Source organism: Hyperolius riggenbachi, chromosome 9, assembly GCF_040937935.1.
Source record: "Hyperolius riggenbachi isolate aHypRig1 chromosome 9, aHypRig1.pri, whole genome shotgun sequence".
Classification (NCBI taxonomy): Eukaryota; Metazoa; Chordata; class Amphibia; order Anura; family Hyperoliidae; genus Hyperolius; species Hyperolius riggenbachi.
Genome location: NC_090654.1, coordinates 216,564,553 through 216,581,486, shown reverse-complemented (window position 1 = coordinate 216,581,486; position 16,934 = coordinate 216,564,553). Strand labels below are relative to the sequence as shown.

Sequence of the window (16,934 nt, the reverse complement as noted above, 5' to 3'; positions counted from 1 at the left end):
GGGCGGTACTTTTATTTAGTACGTGACGGATCTCTTCTTTAACCAGCAGTCTGTATGTCTCAATTACTCTAATTATATAAAATTGTAAATGGGATGGAAAAATTCAGAGGAGACAGATCTGTTTAAATAAAATATTGAGAAACCACATCCTATTGTCTCTTAAAAGCTAATGTCTAATTATTCTTTTTTTACAGGCACCAAATTGTAGTGGAGAAAGTATCTGTAATAAATTCAGAATTTATTGCTGGGTATTTCCAAGTCTGCAACAAAGAAAAGATTTATGTATTATTGCCAAGTCCTTTGTCTTCAGAATGAGCAGGTTTACCCCTCTGTTAAACTTCACTTCTCACTCTTATTTTGGGAGTAATGCCTTTGTCTGACATTTATTTCTCTCTTGGCCTAGGTTAGCTGTGATGTATCCGGACTTCCTGTAGTGTTACATGTGACAGGAAGCTACCCATGTAGATGACAGACGACTAACCTTAAGCTGAATACCCACCAGCAGATCAGGGCCAGATTGATCGGGGACCTCCTCCGATGAACGAACATTCTCCAATCTATCTGGCTGAATCGGTAAGCGTTGTTTGCGGCTTCAGAAACGAATGATTGCGTAAATGTGATTGTTTACACAATTGTGGTCAAACCTGCCTAAAGCTACGAACACACATATGACAACGATTGTTCGTTGTGAACGACGAATGATCTTTTAATTGTTGAAAGAATGACTTAAAAAAGTCGTTTTCAAAAGTGTGTAACGATCCGATCGTTTGCTAACGAGCGATCCAGAACAAAGTCACAGTAGAATACCGGAAAATGCGTGTTTTCTGCGACTGGTTCACGACTAGCCATTATTATGTCCTGGAAGTGACATCATAGGAAGTTCCGCCCGCACGTAACGAATGGTTCAAAGCGTACGTTACACTATTAAACTAACGTTACGTATATGACATTACAGTACAAGAACTCATACTGTAGGTATGTAGGTAGAGCATTTAGATAATACAGAGTTGAAAACACATAAAAAAAAAACACTCTGTCCTCTTTTAGTGTCCATTAAAATTACAATTATGGTATAATCATGGAGCAATTAACGTGTCACCGGACACATTCATAGAACGAACGTTAAATAACGAAAACCACGTGTTGCGCTTGCACATTACTATGAAAAGTTCAATGGAGATATAATGAAATGCGCATGTCAAGCCTAGTACGAATGACCGTTTTCTAACGATGCACTACTTTTGCTAACGATCGTCGATTAAAAAAATCCGCCAAGGTAGATCTTTTTCGTTTTTAACGATCTAGCTCGTCGTTTGACTTAATGATCGTTGGAGGTTTTTTTTAAACGTTCGTCGTTTGAAATGATCGGGAATGATCGTTTCAAAGACTATAGTCGCATGTGTGTACGCATCTTTAGTCAATGAGGATCATTGTAATCCTCAACAACTTAATTGGACGTCAGTCATTCAAAAATGAATGATCACCACAGATGACTTGCATGGTTAAATATTTGTTTAATTAATTTTTGATAAATGATGCTGCACAATATGACGGAAAAAATAGTTTGTAGTGCAAAATCAACTGTGAAAATCATTTAGTGGGTAACGGCCTTCAGGGAATGCACACACACACACGCAAAGGAATGTCACCCAAAGTGATCAGGACTCAATCTCTCAAGTGATGGGGGGAGGGGGGAGGGAAGTGCTGTACAGATGCCTCCTAAGCAGAGTGACATGTTTCTATGAGGAAGGGAGGATGATCGTTTAATGGAGAGGCCTCTGGTGGGAGGGTTAAGGAGGGGAACAATGCGTTTGAGTGTTCCTGTCATTTAAAGATCTGGTATTCCATTTCCAGGTCTTCAAAGCGAACCTGTGACATAAAACCCATAAATGTTGAATACTTACCTAAGTAGAGGGAAGCCTGTGGATGATCTAAAGGCTTATCTGATCCTCTTCCAGCCCACTGCTGCTTGTCAGGACCCTCTTTTTCTTCGTAGATGCACTCTGCTCTTTACACAAGCGTGGCCAAAATGCACAGGCACAAGTCTGGCCCATCCCTGCACAGTGGCACAAAGCCACTCGTGCACAGCTTTATCCTTGATGCTGCTAAGCAGCCATAGGGTGTACTTGCACGTGTGCAGTGCGGCCCCGCTTGTGCATGAAGGGGAGTGCGACTGTGAAGAAGAGGGTCCTGGCAGGCAAGCAGCAGCCACGCTTGTGCACGGAGGTATGACTGTGAAGAAGAAGAGGGTCCTGGCAAGCAGCAACCACGCTTGTGCACGGAGGTGAGTATGACACGCGCCCCAGGTGGTTGCCAGTGTATACATCAAGTGACGTCACACATGCACCCATGTATACGCCACCAACTACGTGGGGCCCGTGCATGTAGATGCAGCATGGAGCTAGCGTTGGACACTGACAGGTAAAGTATACTGCACAGGGCACGGGGGGTGCCCAATGCTCACTGAAGAAAAATCCATCTGATTTTATCCTACAGAAGAGCTGCTGTGTAGCATAGATTGCTGGTCATGAGAGGAGCCAGAACACACAGTACACCACAGCTGTGTAGCTTTAGATCAGTGTCCATGTTGACCCTTGTCCACGGTGCCCACTGGAGCAGTTTCAGCTGTGATCTTTGCTGTTGGGACTGCGTGCTAGGCTAATGCAAGCCTATGTTGGTGATTCCACAGGTGTTTTTTTGCAATTTGCCAAAATTATGATCACGTAGGCTGCAGCATTTTCGGAGTGATTTCACTCAGAGAATTCAGGGAAAAAATGCACATTCGATGAAAATTGCTGACAACCGAGGTGACAGGTGACGTGGTGAGATAGGCATGTGTATGTACTGTGCCAAGCACACAAATAACTAGGCTGTCTTCCTTTTTTCTTTCTTTGCCTGAAAGAGGTATGCAAGTTAAAGTTTCTGTCCGGGCCGGGATCGGGTCGGACTGGGTCAGACTATAGCATAACCCTCACTGATAAGTAATTATAGCCATAACACACATTCCTGTCACTAAATGGCTTCTGAGAGCAGAAAAGAGATAAAAAGGGTCAATAATTCATAAATTTTAGCTCTAGCATACTTCAATGAAGGTGTCATTGAGCAGAGACACTGAAACAGTGAAAACTTAAAAACTAGATTTAAATATGAAATAAAACTGTGGGATATCTTAAAAAGTAATTTTTAGAAGAAGGAGGATAGATACAATTGTCTTTCTCATCAGTTTATTTTAACCTCGGATGTCCTTTAAAGGATAAGCGAGGTGACAGAGCTGCATAAAAGTTTTTACCTGATCTGCTGCATAAGGTATCTGGGAGACAGCCTGCGGTCTCCAGGACACCATGCACGTGCGCTAAAATCCTGGAGACTGCCAAGAGCGCAGACTGCTGAGAGCGCAGACGCAGGACACCATGCACGTGTGCTCACATCCTGGAGACTGCCGAGAGCGCAGACGCAGCAACCGTGGGCTTCTAAGTGTGCAGGCGCACTTGCAGCCTGCCAAACTGCACAAGAGCGGCGTGTAATGTGTAGAATTGTTTCCGGGTCCAGGATGGTGACCCAGTGGAGGGTCAGGGCCCGGTCCGGACTGTTGGAGGCAATCGGGGGAAAAGGAGGACGCGCTACACGTCCGAGATACCTTATGCAGCAGATAGTAAAAACTTTTATGCAGCTCTGTTGCCTTGCTTATCTTTTAAAGTGTGCCTGTACTGAAAAAAGTGCTTGAAATGGGTACTTGTCTAAGTAGAGGGAAGACTTTGAATAATTAAAAGGCTTTGCCCATCCCTCTTCTCCTCTCCATTGTAGTGCTGGGACCTCTAAAACCCGTTGACAAGGGCTTGTCGATGAAAGTTGGCCCCACTGTGCAGGTGCAGATGGTTTCCATCTTCGCATTAGCAGAGAGCCGAATGGGCTCGGCGGCAGCTCTCTGCTACTGCGCACGCGCGAAACATTCCACCCCTGAAAAGGCGAGGTGGTGGTGGAAGGGGAAACCTCTGTAGGATACTTTGCCAAGGTAAGTATCTATATTTGTCTCCTTATAAATGCACATTTTGCTTTTTAGGTTCCTAAAAAGGCCTACGGTGAGCACATGAACTCAACCATGGAGTGGTGGAAGGAGTGGCCAGGACTGATAAAAACATCTTTTATTTTTTCTTTATATTCATGGAGGGGGAAGTCTAGGCTCCTGTGATGTAAACCTGGGCCTGCGGCTTAGTCTGGGTGGTGGCCTAGTGCGGCGGTTGTGCAATGCATGCAGAGCTGCACCTGTGCATACTTAAAGGGACCCTTATCAGTAGATATAAATGAAATTGGTACTTACCTGGGGCTTCCTCCAGCCCACCGTAGTGAGGTCCCAGGGGCTTCCTAATGGCTCCTCTCCTGGTCCGGCTGGCCACTTTACTACCAGCGAAACCCCGGCCCGAATGTCGGCCTGACACTTCCTGAACGGTGACACTACACGTCATCATGCCGGCCGCTATGGTCACCACGGCGGCCAGAGTGATGGCGCGTAGCGGGGGACCTCGCGGCCTACAGTAGGCTGGAGGAAACCCCAGGTAAGTACCGATTTCATTTACATCTACTGCTCAGAGTCCCTTTAAAGAAGAACTGTACTGAAAATGACATAAAGAATAAAATTTCTTATTGTTTACAATATTCATCTATAAACTTTTTAGTAATTGTTTTCCCATTGTAAAGTCTTTCCTCTCCCTGATTTACATTCTGTAATCTATCACAAGTGGCGACATCTTTAGTTCTGCCAGGTGAACTGTGCAGAATGTTCATTTTTGAGACTTCTATGCACAGAGGGAGATACTGCTTGCTTGGCAGTTGGAAAAATAAATAACGGCAGCTGGCCGTTATTTCCCACAGTGCAACAGGGTTCACAGACAGGAAACTGCCAGGTCCATGGTCATGACATCACACTGTGGGAGGGGTTTTACCACTATATCAGCCATACAGAGCCCCTGAAGATCTGTTTAAGAAAAGGTAAAGATTTCTTATGGGAAAGGGGTATCAGCTATTGATTGGAATGAAGTTTCAATCCTGGATTAAAGTTCCTCTTTGCACAGATGCACCAGTGGGTGGAGGGCGGCGGCTTAGTGCGGCACGCAAGTCTTCCGAGAATGAAGGATTTCCTAGGAAAATATGGTCAATAAGGAAAGAAGTATTTAGGCCCACGTGTACAATGTGGATGCTGATGTCTTTCACAGGCATCTTCCACTCTGAGCTCTGTATTGTTACTAAACTATTTGCACAGAAATATTGCAGAAGTCAAATATAAACAGTTTATCTTAACTTATTAGTCAGCTGTCTCTGAGTCAATGTGTCAGCAAACGTGTGGGAAAATCAAATCCCTCTGTCTACAGCATACGCAATGTGTACAGTATCAGTAATATTACTGAAAGGATGCTGTCTTTGTTGCTGACAGGAATTGTAAAAGACGTTTTCGATCAGCCATGATCGACATTACGATCTGCCAATTTAGTGGTTCTGTATGTCGTTCGTAATGTTGATCGTGATGCCGAAAACACAATTATTTCCCAATTAGTCATTTTTTTCTAATCGAATGTCTAATGGGCCCCTCCCCCCAAAAAATGGAACAGTGTATGGCCAGTATTAGGCAGCTTTGCAATAAAAGGTACAGTTTGATTGGCTCTAAAAGCGCATACACACACTAGTCTAAACACATTAGAAACACCTCTGCCAAGAATCTAGGGCTGGGTGCACACGGTACAGTTTTCCATCAGATTGAACAATACGGTAATTTCCGACCGGTCCGATTGAATTGATAAAGTAATCGATTTTGGAAAGTTATCAACGAAAAATCAATCGCATTATCGATCTAGAACAGTTTGGATGGCTACACACGATGCAACTTCTTATCCGATCACCTGTCGATCTGATGGAAAATTGTATTGTGTGTACTAGGCTTATTATGTGTAGAGCTGCTTTGATGTTAAAGGATAGCCGATGTGACATGGTGAGATACATATGTATGTACATTGCCTAGCAGACAAATAACTATGCTGTGTTCCTTTTTTTCTTTCTATGCCTGAAAGAGTAAAGGCTGCCATACACTGGTCGATTGCCACCAGATCGACCAGCAGATAGATCCCCCTGTGATCGAATCTGATCAAAGAGGGATCTATTGGCTGCCTACACTGCAAACAGATTTTGAATCGATTTCACTATGAAGCCGATTCACAATCTGTGGAACTGCCGCCGCCCCCCTCCCCCCCCCCTGAATACATTACCTGATCCGGCCGGCGCGAGTCTCCAGGTCTCCGCTGTCCTTTCTCCGCTCTGGGTTCCAGGGCTTCAGCTTCACTTTACTTCCTGTTGGGGGAAGTTTAAACCTGTTGGGACAGGAAGTAAGTGAAGCCAGCCGGAGCCCAGCGCAGAGAAGGGACAGCGGGGACACGCGCCGGCGGAACAAGTAATGTATTGCCGCTAGCGTCAGTCATCGGACATTCGAACGCCACTATCGACGCACTATCGACCCGCCGGCGTTTAAGCGAAATCTTCAGCGCGGACAGATCGACGGGAACAATTGGACGGAAATCGATCGTTCGGTCAGCGTTTGTGCAATGATTTCACAGCAGATTCGATCACAGTGATCGAATCTGCTGTATATCGGCGGGAAATCGTGTAAGTGTATGGGCACCTTTAATTATCAGGTATGTAAGTGGCAGTTCCTGTCTGAGTCAGGACTGGCTCAGACTACAGTGTGACCTTCACTGATAAGAAATTACAATGAGAAAACACTTTCCTAGCAGAAAATGGCTTTGGAGTGCAGTAAACAAAAGAAAAAAAGGGCCAATAGTTCATAGATTTTAGCTCTGGCATACATCAATGAATGTGTCATTGAGCAAAAAACAATGAAACATTAAAAACAAAGTAGATTTAACCTCCCTGGCGGTAAGCCCGTGCCGAGCACGGGCTATGCCGCCGGGAGGCACCGCTCAGGCCCCGCTGGGCCGATTTGCATAATTTTTTTTTTGCTACACGCAGCAAGCTTTTTGCTAGCTGCGTGTAGCATCCGATCGCCGCCGCTACCCTCCGATCCGCCGCTATTCGTCGCGCCGCGGCCGCCCCCCCAGACTCCGTGCGCTGCCTGGTCAATCAGTGCCAGGCAGCGCTGTGGGGTGGATGGGAGTCCCCTTTGACGTCACAACGTCGGTGACGTCATCCCGCCCGTCGCCATGGCGACGGGGGAAGCCCTCCTGAAGATCCCGTTCTTTGAACGGGATCTCCTGATCTCCGATCACCGGCGGTGATCGGAGGGGCTGGGGGGATGCCGCTGAGCAGCGGCTATCATGTAGCGAGACTGACTTGTACTGTAGCCACTTCACATTAGAGTTAAAAAACAGTATGTTCCTGGATCAGAAGGTAACGGATCGTAACGGATGGGAACAGATCCAGTGTTACCCTTTGGATCCGTTCACATCCGACTGTTCAAATGGATCGTTCCGCATGATCCGCTGAACAGACTGCAAGTTTCCTGCTGCACCGATTTTTCCGGACCGCTGAGCCCGGCAAAGCGCTGCATTGGGGGCAATGAGAAAACAGACCGTTCGAAAAAGAAAAATACACTTTGGGGGTGGCGGTCTGAGGGGGATGTGGGGAAACGGAACGTGGCAAATAGGTGTTCAACAGTAAACACATAGTTCTCTGCAGGCTAACGTTCTGTTGCAATGCGGGAAAGGGGGTGGGGCAGAGGGCTGAAGAAGCTGTGCAGGTGTAACGAGCGGGGAGAACAAATCTATTGGCCGTCGCTCGGCTCAATAGATCCACCTGGTACGACAGGCCATCGGAGGCAGCTGTACACACGCCGAATTATCGACATAGATGGTCGTTATCAGTTTCCTCAGCCGACTTTAATTTAGTGTATGTACAGAACTTTACACTAGGAACACACTGGTTGTTTACAGACCGATATGCTAAGCAAATCAATCCCTCCACGATATTTCGATCAGGTAGTGATTGATTCCTACACCACACTGCAAACTTAAAGGATACCAGAGGCAAGTTAAATAAACTAGGTTTACTTACCTGGGGAGTTGTTTTTTTGCTCAGCGGGAAAATAAACATTGCTCCCATTACACTGCGATTGTGCATTGGGAAGCATTATGTGCGTTTTCACGGTGTGGGAAAACGGACATGATTTTTGCAAGTGTGACCCCTGCCCTATCCCTCCCTCAGGAACCTGCTGCAATCAATCACAGGCAAATGCACGTATCCTGCGCAAAACACAAGGTATTCTCTGTGATTCCTGCAGAAACAAGCATGATCCCTCCCTAATGCTGGGAATACACAATGAGATTTTCTGTCAGATTTACTTTCAGCTTGATTATTTCCAACAGGTCCAATCTGATTCCCAATTGATTTTCCGTTCACTTCTATGAAAAATCGATCGGAAATCAGATCGGACATGTCAGAAATAATCGACCTGACAGTAAATCTGCCAGAAAATCTCATTGTGTATTCCCAGTATAATATATTGCGTCCTGACAATGCCAGGATCCCTTTGTCAGAATAGAATGTATGCAGTACAAGGTGATCTTAATACTACAGTGCTGTATTAAGAGTGAACAAGATCATAAAAGCACGATTGTCTGGTGTATGGCAAGAAGAATTCCATGACAGCGCAGCTTCAAATCGTCCCTAGTCAGCTTTACAAACTTTTGAGAACTTCTTCTCCTTGACACATGTGCCTCCCCAGTCCCTCCCCTGCCTGGAGAGAGTCCCAACCTCCAGTACATATGGTGGAGGCCCCCTCCCCCCAGAACAGGCTCTGCTGTGAGTAGACAGCCTGCAGCCAGCCAGTCTGGGATCTCCCAATGCCCACAACGGAGCGGCTCCAGCCAGTAGCACCATGGGCTTCGAACTGGACCGTTTCAGCGGGGATGTGGACCCCGATTTCAAATGTAACCTGTGCAACCGAGTCCTGGAGGACCCCCTGACCACCCCCTGCGGGCACGTCTTCTGCGCAGGCTGCGTATTGCCCTGGGTGGTGCAGCAGGGCAGCTGCCCGGTGAAATGCCAACGCATCTCTGCCAAGGAGCTTAACCACGTGTTGCCCCTTAAGAACCTCATCCTGAAACTGGATATTAAGTGTGACAACTACTCCCGGGGCTGCGACAAGGTGGTCAAGCTGCAGAACCTGGGCGAACACGGCGAGATGTGCGACTATTCCCCGGCGAAGTGCAGGAACAAGGGCTGCACCGAGGTCCTCAACCTGAAGGACATGGATGCCCACATGAGAGAGTGTTGCGAGTATCGGGCGGTGGGCATCTGCCAGAAGGGCTGCGGACTTATGGTGACCTACCGGGAGCAGAAACTAGGAGACCACTGCTGCTTCAAGGCGTTGAAGGGGCACAACACCCTGCTGCAAACCAAGATCGCTGGGCTGGAGACCGAGCTGAAGAAGAGGGCACTGAGGTCCAGCAAGAGGGAGAAATCCTTGTTGTCCCAGCTGTCTGCTGTGCAGAGTGAACTGCAGATGACAGCCCTTAGGTACCAGAAGAAGTTCACGGAGTATAGTGCCAGGCTGGACTCCCTCACCAAGGCTGTGGCTTCTCCTTGCAAGGTAAGACAGCTAGATCAGTCAAGAGTATACAAGTCTCGCCAAAGATAAATACAGCTTATGATTTCAGGCTACTCACACACTGAGGTTGTGGCTTTTTATTGCAAGTTTATTACAAATCTGCTTAGACAAGGGTAGAGGAGGAGGACTACATGTCCCACCATAGCACCAGCCTAAGTAGGAAAGTATAGTGCCACTGCCAGACTGTACTCTCGCCAAAGTTGTGGCTATTACTTGCAAGGTAAGACAATGGCCAAAGAAAGTTTACTAGATTAGGGAAGGAAGAGGACTACAAGTCCCACATAATCTAGGCAGGTATGAGTCTCAGGCTCAATCTTCTTGCCAAGGCTGTGGCTTCTTAAAATGTAATAGTTATAAAACATTAAATTAGCCTAGATGAAAATCAGCACAACAACTCCCACCATGGTCACAACCCCAGTATTGTTCCAGGCTGAAGCTCTTCACCAGAGATGCTGCCTCTGTGGGAGAAAGTAACAGCTAAGAGAGCTTATATGAAAACCTAGAAAAAGAGTCATGCCAGCTTGGCACTGGTCTGGACTCTCATGTGCAGCTTGTGGCTTCAATTTGCAAGGTAAGACAGCAGCCTAAATAACTATTCTAAATTAAATAGAGGACTAGGACCTCTAATTCCGTCATAACCACAGTAGGCTGGATGCCTTCACCACAGCTGTGGATTTTCCTTGCAAGTTTATATCAGGAAAGACAGCTTACTAGATCAGCCCGGAGAAAGAGCTACACATCCTACAATAGACAGTGCCTAGTAAGGAAGCCCAATGCATAGTTCCAGGGTGGACAACCTCAGCAAGAATGAAGCTTCTCCTCGCAAGGTAAGAGCTGAATCCTAGACAAGCCAAGTGGAAAAGGACTACAGGTCCCAGCTTGTTTTTTTTTTTTTTTAATGATGATGATTATTATTATTATTAATCATGTAGCACCAGCCTTTTCTGCAGGTATTGCCTATAGAAGGGCTTATAATGGAACCTACATAACACTCAGCAGCTCACCAGTTGACCTGCTGTTATGTTGTGCAAGGAATTCCAAACAAATTGTGTCATTTTACCCCAGAACTGGAAGTGTGGTACTGATCACCTAGGAAGTATTTCAGTGCACTCATTTAGGGACTAACGCTTATCACTCACCTTTATATTCGTCCAGACTGGCTAATAATTAATACTTTAGGAAATAAATTCAGAAGTATGAACTAATGCACCAAACAGCTGAAATGCAATCAGTACCACTGCATTTTGTAATGACTGGTACTCTACAAATTCCCGGTACTTATATCGATCTGCCTCTTAATCATTATTTTTGTCCAAACAATTGGAAAGTTTGGAAGCTTTTCTTTAGAGGAAGTGAACAGATTTCATTGATATACAAACTTTAGATAAATGTCCTGGAATGCAGTTATTTATGGGAAAAGTGGAAACCAACTGTATGTAGTGTCTTCTGTGTCTCTTGGTTGATTTTGATTGGAGAAAAAAATGTGTCTAGGGGCATCTTTTTTTTTCTCCTTGAGATATGAACCAGCTATTGGGACATTTCTGCTTCTTCCCACCCTCCTCCTCTGTAGGACTAGGTATGCATGCACATCTACCGGCTATTGGTAGAGTGCTGCTGTTTTTCCATGGTAGTTACTCATAAGATTATGTACTTGTTGAAGGTTTGCTTAGCAAAGCCCATGGTGTTCTCCAGGACTTTGGTATGTGTGTCTGAGTACCAACCATAAAAAAACTAACCATAAATCATGCAAATAGACTATTCAGCTATATACACTGTTCAAATGCCTAGATAAAACTCAGAAACTCCCATTATGTGTAGTTTCTATTGTCAGCAGTTAGTTGAGGGCCTGAAAAACTTAGATGACTCCTTGAAAATTATCTGCATCTTATCCGCTTACATGTGTATCAGGCAAGCTCTGCCACACTTGTGAACTCAGTGGCTGTCAGGCTTTTAATGATTAGATTCCTGCCTGATTTCCAGGGACAGCTTCATGCTCTGAAGAGTGGAAATGAAATGCTAACATTTTTATAGCACTTTTCTCCTATGAGACTCAAAGCACTTGAGAGCTGCATTCCTGAAGGGCATGCCCAGTAGGCCACCCTGGAGCATTAGGGACTCTTGTTTAAGGACTACTACTGAGTATGGAACCACTACTGAGTACGTATTGGTTCCAGTCAGCATTTGAACCCTGGTCTGCTATGTCAAAGGTGGTGTCTTTAACCAGGACACTATCCAACTGAGGACTTGTCTCCTAAAATCTATGTTTTCTGCCTTTGTTAACACATTTTCCTGTTAAAGGCCCATACACACGTCTGATTTTTGCGAACGACGGGTCGTTTGAACGTCCCTTCGTTCAGTCGTCCGCACGCCAAATCGGTCGTGTGTACAGACTGTCATTCGCGTGATAAGACTGAGTTTGAGTCTTATCACGCGAACGACAGTCTGTACACACGCCCGATTTGGCGTGCGGACGACTGAACGACGGGACGTTCAAACGACCCGTCGTTCGCAAAAATCAGACGTGTGTATGGGCCTTAAGGGTGATTTTGAGTCAGTTGTTACTATGAAGTAGCAGTAGAGTATCATCCTGATTCAAAACTTCTTGTAGTTACTATGTCATCAACATTTTTTTCCCTTTATCACTTTGAAAGTGTATGTTTGATGAGATGGCATAGAAGGAATCTCAAATAACCCACATTCATCTAATATTGTTTGGAGGATAACAGGTCAACAAATCCTGTTGAAAGCTGGTTTAAAATGTTGGTAAAATAACTAGGGTTGTGGAGTCAGTATAAAAATAATCCAACTCCGACTCTTCAGTTTAGCAACCTCTGACTCAAGGTACCCAAAATTTCTCTGACTCCCTAGTCTTATATTTACCAGGGTTGTTGAGTTGGTACAATAATCATCTGACTCCGACTCCTCAGTTTATGAAACCACTGACTCCGACTCCAGATACCCAAAACTACGCTGACTCCAACTTCACAGCCCTGAAAATAAACAGGAATAAAGATGGCCCCCTTCATGAGGCCCTGTTCAGTGGCCAGTTGTGTTGCAGAATAATTCACCATGTCAACTCACTGCTCATACAATTCTATGGGGCTGTTCACAGTAACTGATCGCATTATTCTAACTCGCTGCATGCAGGCTTTGTACTAAAGTCTATGGCCAGTCTCCATTGCAGTTTAGTCATAACTGACTAGGGACCTTAGCCCGTTTAATAACTGGCTCTAGATCTGTCACCGCCGCCACCTATCAGCCCGTTGGAGGCCCCCTGGCTGTCTTGCTCCCGTCCCAACAACGGCTGTCCCTGTGGCACATGCGCAGGAGCGCAGACGCAGGGACACACAAACACACGTACATGGTGCACAGAGACACAGGGGTTTTATTAGGTAGGATGAGTTATGCAACTGACCACTGTGAACCTAGCCTGAAACTCCTTTAGTTTTGGATAGGAAAAAAGAAAGCTTAGAACATCTGTTGCTATATGGTTCCCTTTCGGGAAGTCTCTCCCGATTTACTGTCTCAGTGGCATAGTGAACCCTGAACTCTAATGCTTCAAGGTGAGGTTGCTAACTACATTAAGCTAGGCATACACTGTAAAGTTGTATGAGCAATTCTGGCAGAAGAATGGGCAGCATTGATGGCAGTGATGCGCAAGTAAAGACTTTATAGCTTTGTTTTGGATTGGGCAGGTTCTAGTGGAATCTTATGTAATGTCTACTTGTATAAAGTGATAGGCCAGGTAAATAACAGATTTAAGGAAGACAGTGATCAGTTTACCTACTGTATTTTATCACTAAAGGCCCGTACACACGCTGGTTTAAAGAGGAAAAAAAAAGCCCCTGAGGTGTACTTACCTCAGGAGGGGGGAGCCTTACGCCTGGGCAGTAGCGCTGACACAATCGGGCTCGGCTGTTTGATCCTGAGCAGAGAGCCGCTAGTGCACATGTGCGCAGCCCGACAAACGGCCGTCAAGGAGATCCTTGGGGGTTCCAGCACTGGATCTCCTCTACTGAGGAGGAAATGGGAAGCCTCTTTAGGATCCAGAGGTTTCCCCCTCCCAACATAAGTATCCCCCAGGGGCTCTTTTTTTTTTGTTACAGATTCCGTTTAAAGTCGGCTGAGGTGGTCGATAAGGACCGCCTCTGCCGATAAGTCAACATGTGTACAACAGCCCCTGACTGTCGCCCAGCCAGCGATCCACCAGGCGGATAAACTAGGCCAAGTGCTGACCGATACCTTTGCGCTTACCACTCCCTCCCGCCCACTGGATGACATCACGTCTGTGCCGCTCCATCTGCCCTCCGCCTCTCTTCATAGCAACACCGTCAGCCTGAAGGCCGGCTATGCATCTGTACAGCCTCGGCCCAGGGATATTGGGTCCATATCCCTGTTGGGTAATATCCATCCCCTGCGTGTATACGGGCCTTAATTCAACTGTGCCTGCCTATCTTTATCCACTATCCTGCCCATATCTATGAGGCTTTGTTATTGTCAGTGTACCTGTTAAAACTATATCCATTACTTCCTGCCTAGATGATACGGTCACTGAGGACAGACGTTACAGATTGTCCTGCAAGCTCATGGTAAACCAAAACTCCCTGAGGACAGAAGGGAAAGGGTGAATCTCCTCACTGGTGCCATAGACATGCGATGCCCATTTACCCTCCGTTGCGTTCCAGTTTTAATAGGGAGCGCTACTCCCCACTGTGAATGATTTACTGTTCTTTCTAGAGCTGAAGAGCTGTGAAATACCTTTGTGACCCTTACCTGGGACGTAGCAAATCATAGCGAGGATTGCTAAAGCATGAAACAGTGGTTTTATGATTGAAGTCCTATGCAGTCTATTACAGTGAGAGATTTGCTTAGAAATGCAAGTTCTTCTGTAATTAGTACAAAAAGTTGTACTGCAGATGTGTGAGGGCAACAACTGCAGAGGGTTGGTTGCTTCAATAACAAGTGTCAACGCTTGCTATGTAATGCAGTTGCAACCACACGTGTGTCAGTGGTTGACACAAGATTAGGTTACTGCGCAGTAACAAACAATTCATGTAATGAGATGGGCGCCAACTCGCTGCCCTTGCCGGACATTTGCTGCTTGGAAGTGCATGGCAGATGCCCTGGAGCAATTAAGCAGACCTGAATTCAGAACTTCCTCTCTACTCCCAAGGATACGCAACAGCATAATAGCCTTTGAAGAAAAACATTTCTTTGTTACAGCTTATGCAAATCTTTGTCTACTTCCTGCTTTCATGGAAGCACAGTGTTCTCCCCAGAATTTTTTTCCAGCCGGGTGGCATGAAAAAGTAGCCGGGTGGGACAAGATGAGAGAATGCAGGGCTGGCGCTTCTCTGCACAATTCTGCTTACAGCAGAGAGGAGAGGAGCCGATGACAGCCGGGTACTCACCAAAACTAGCCGGGTGGAGCACCCTGCTAAAAGGGTCTGGGAAGAACACTGCAGCAGACATATTGTTAACATCCATTGTTTACAAATTAGCTGCTGTGCTGTGGCAGAGGAGAATCCTGAGCTGACACAGCTGAGAGATTCAATTATACTTGTGATTAGTCACAGATGAGGGGGGAATTAGATAGGCTAAACTCTCTAAATACATGCAGGGTGCATTCCTCTATGTTTTCCTTCTGTCCTGTGCAAGAGTTCAGGTGCACACGGGTGTTGGATGCATCAGGCTACTGCCCGTTTGAAACAGCACCAGATCAGTCCACGGTAAAGGGTTTTCCTGAGATTTCAGTATCTGGGAGAGATGTGGCTGTCAGAACATTTCTGTGACTTATGTTCTGGGGAGATATGCAGAAGCTTTCATGCACAGTGTGTATACGCTGTAGTATGACTTTATCCTTAATTCAGGATGTTTGGTATCCCAGTACATACTTGAAAGGTGAGCTGATCACTGGAAGGTAAAAATAGTCTCAGGCACCTTACCCTCTTCATTAGGTCAAGGCAAACTGTAACCCATGAACTATTTCAGCACAGCTATGAACTTGCATCGTGACCTTCAGAATATCCTTAGTACGGTTTCCCTAGGGGTGGAATATTCCTATTATGGGCAATCAGTAGCTCATTTTCCCTCCCCCATCCACTTTAAAATGATTTCTTCTGCTTAACGCTTGACAAGATCCAGGGTAATGATTGACATCCATGCCCCCCAGGGCTCCTCTGCAACTGCTACTTTGTGTACAGTCCCCTGTGGAGGACAAATGACTTGTCCTGCAGGCAGGAGATGCTATGCCTGCTGCTAATAGAAGCTGTGTTTTCATTGTTGAGTGTAGAACAGGGCACCTCAGGCATAGACTATTGCCAGGGCTGATCCCACAATTGTTTACACTTGTCTTGGGTGAAAATCTACAGTCAGGGATTAGAGGTGTTTCTGATGTTGGTGGCCTCCGCTTCAATGGTCTGCTGAGTTTCTGCTATTACCCAGCTCACCATTGCTGTGGTCTTCTCTGCAGGCCTCAGCTTGACAAGTGAGCATCTTCTCACACCCCCCTCTTCCAAGGACAGAATGGACTGTCCAGCAGAGAGTTAAGCAGCTTGTCTGTACACTGATTGGGAATAAACTGTCAACCCAGGCAGAAAGTTTTTTTTTAGATTCCAGATGGTTAGCCAAGTACAAGTACCTATAGGATGAGTGAGACCAGGAGCCCAATGGTGCAGTATCATAGGATAAGTTGGTATTGTATGTAAATTATAAGACAAGACAAATAACATTTATATGGCGCTTTTCTCCGGGCGGACTCAAAGCGCCAGAGCTGCAGCCACTAGGACGCAGTGTTAAGGAGACTTGCCAAAGGTCTCCTACTGAATAGGTGCTGGCTTACTGAACAGGCAGAGCCGAGATTCAAACCCTGGTTTCCTGTGTCAGAGGCAGAGCCCTTAATCATTACACCATCCAGCCATCCATCCAGAAATATACTTGCTAAGGTGGGTTGCAAGAACTTTCAACCACCGTCAGAGCCTGCAGGAATATAACCGTCAGGTTAGTGGAGAACAGAATGTGATCAATTTTAGTGTATGTGTTATGAGGGGTTGAGTAAAATGTATAGCCTCTTTTTGGACCATATAGCTCTCTCCATGTGTCTGAAACAGCTAAATCTTGTAAAATGGCGATTACGCTTAGAGAGTCTGTCAGGGGAGGGCAAAGATTTATCTAAGGCATCATTAAGAGTTAAGTTCAGTCTATTACTTTTAAAGTCACTTCATGTACACTTAAAATGCCTAATGTGGCATATGGGTGTTACATGGGCCAGCCTTACATAAGATCCCAGACGCTTCTTTGTTATTGTGAGGGGTAAACCAGGCGTTCA

At 45.8% G+C, this 16,934-nt stretch overlaps 1 protein-coding gene across 3 annotated transcripts in view; it reads left to right on the top strand.

The window, feature by feature from the left end:
- Nucleotides 1-553: 553 nt before the first annotated feature.
- PDZRN3 (PDZ domain containing ring finger 3) overlaps nucleotides 554-16,934 on the top strand; it is a 364,525-nt gene continuing 348,144 nt past the window's right edge. For 2 of the 3 annotated variants that reach the window (XM_068253997.1, XM_068253996.1), the window contains exon 1: nucleotides 8,807-9,589. In XM_068253997.1, the coding sequence (XP_068110098.1) occupies nucleotides 8,876-9,589 (714 nt within the window). In that variant the 5' untranslated portion in view covers nucleotides 8,807-8,875. Of the gene's footprint in view, nucleotides 574-8,806; nucleotides 9,590-16,934 lie in introns of those variants that run through there. The other variant, XM_068253998.1, reaches the window with a different exon arrangement.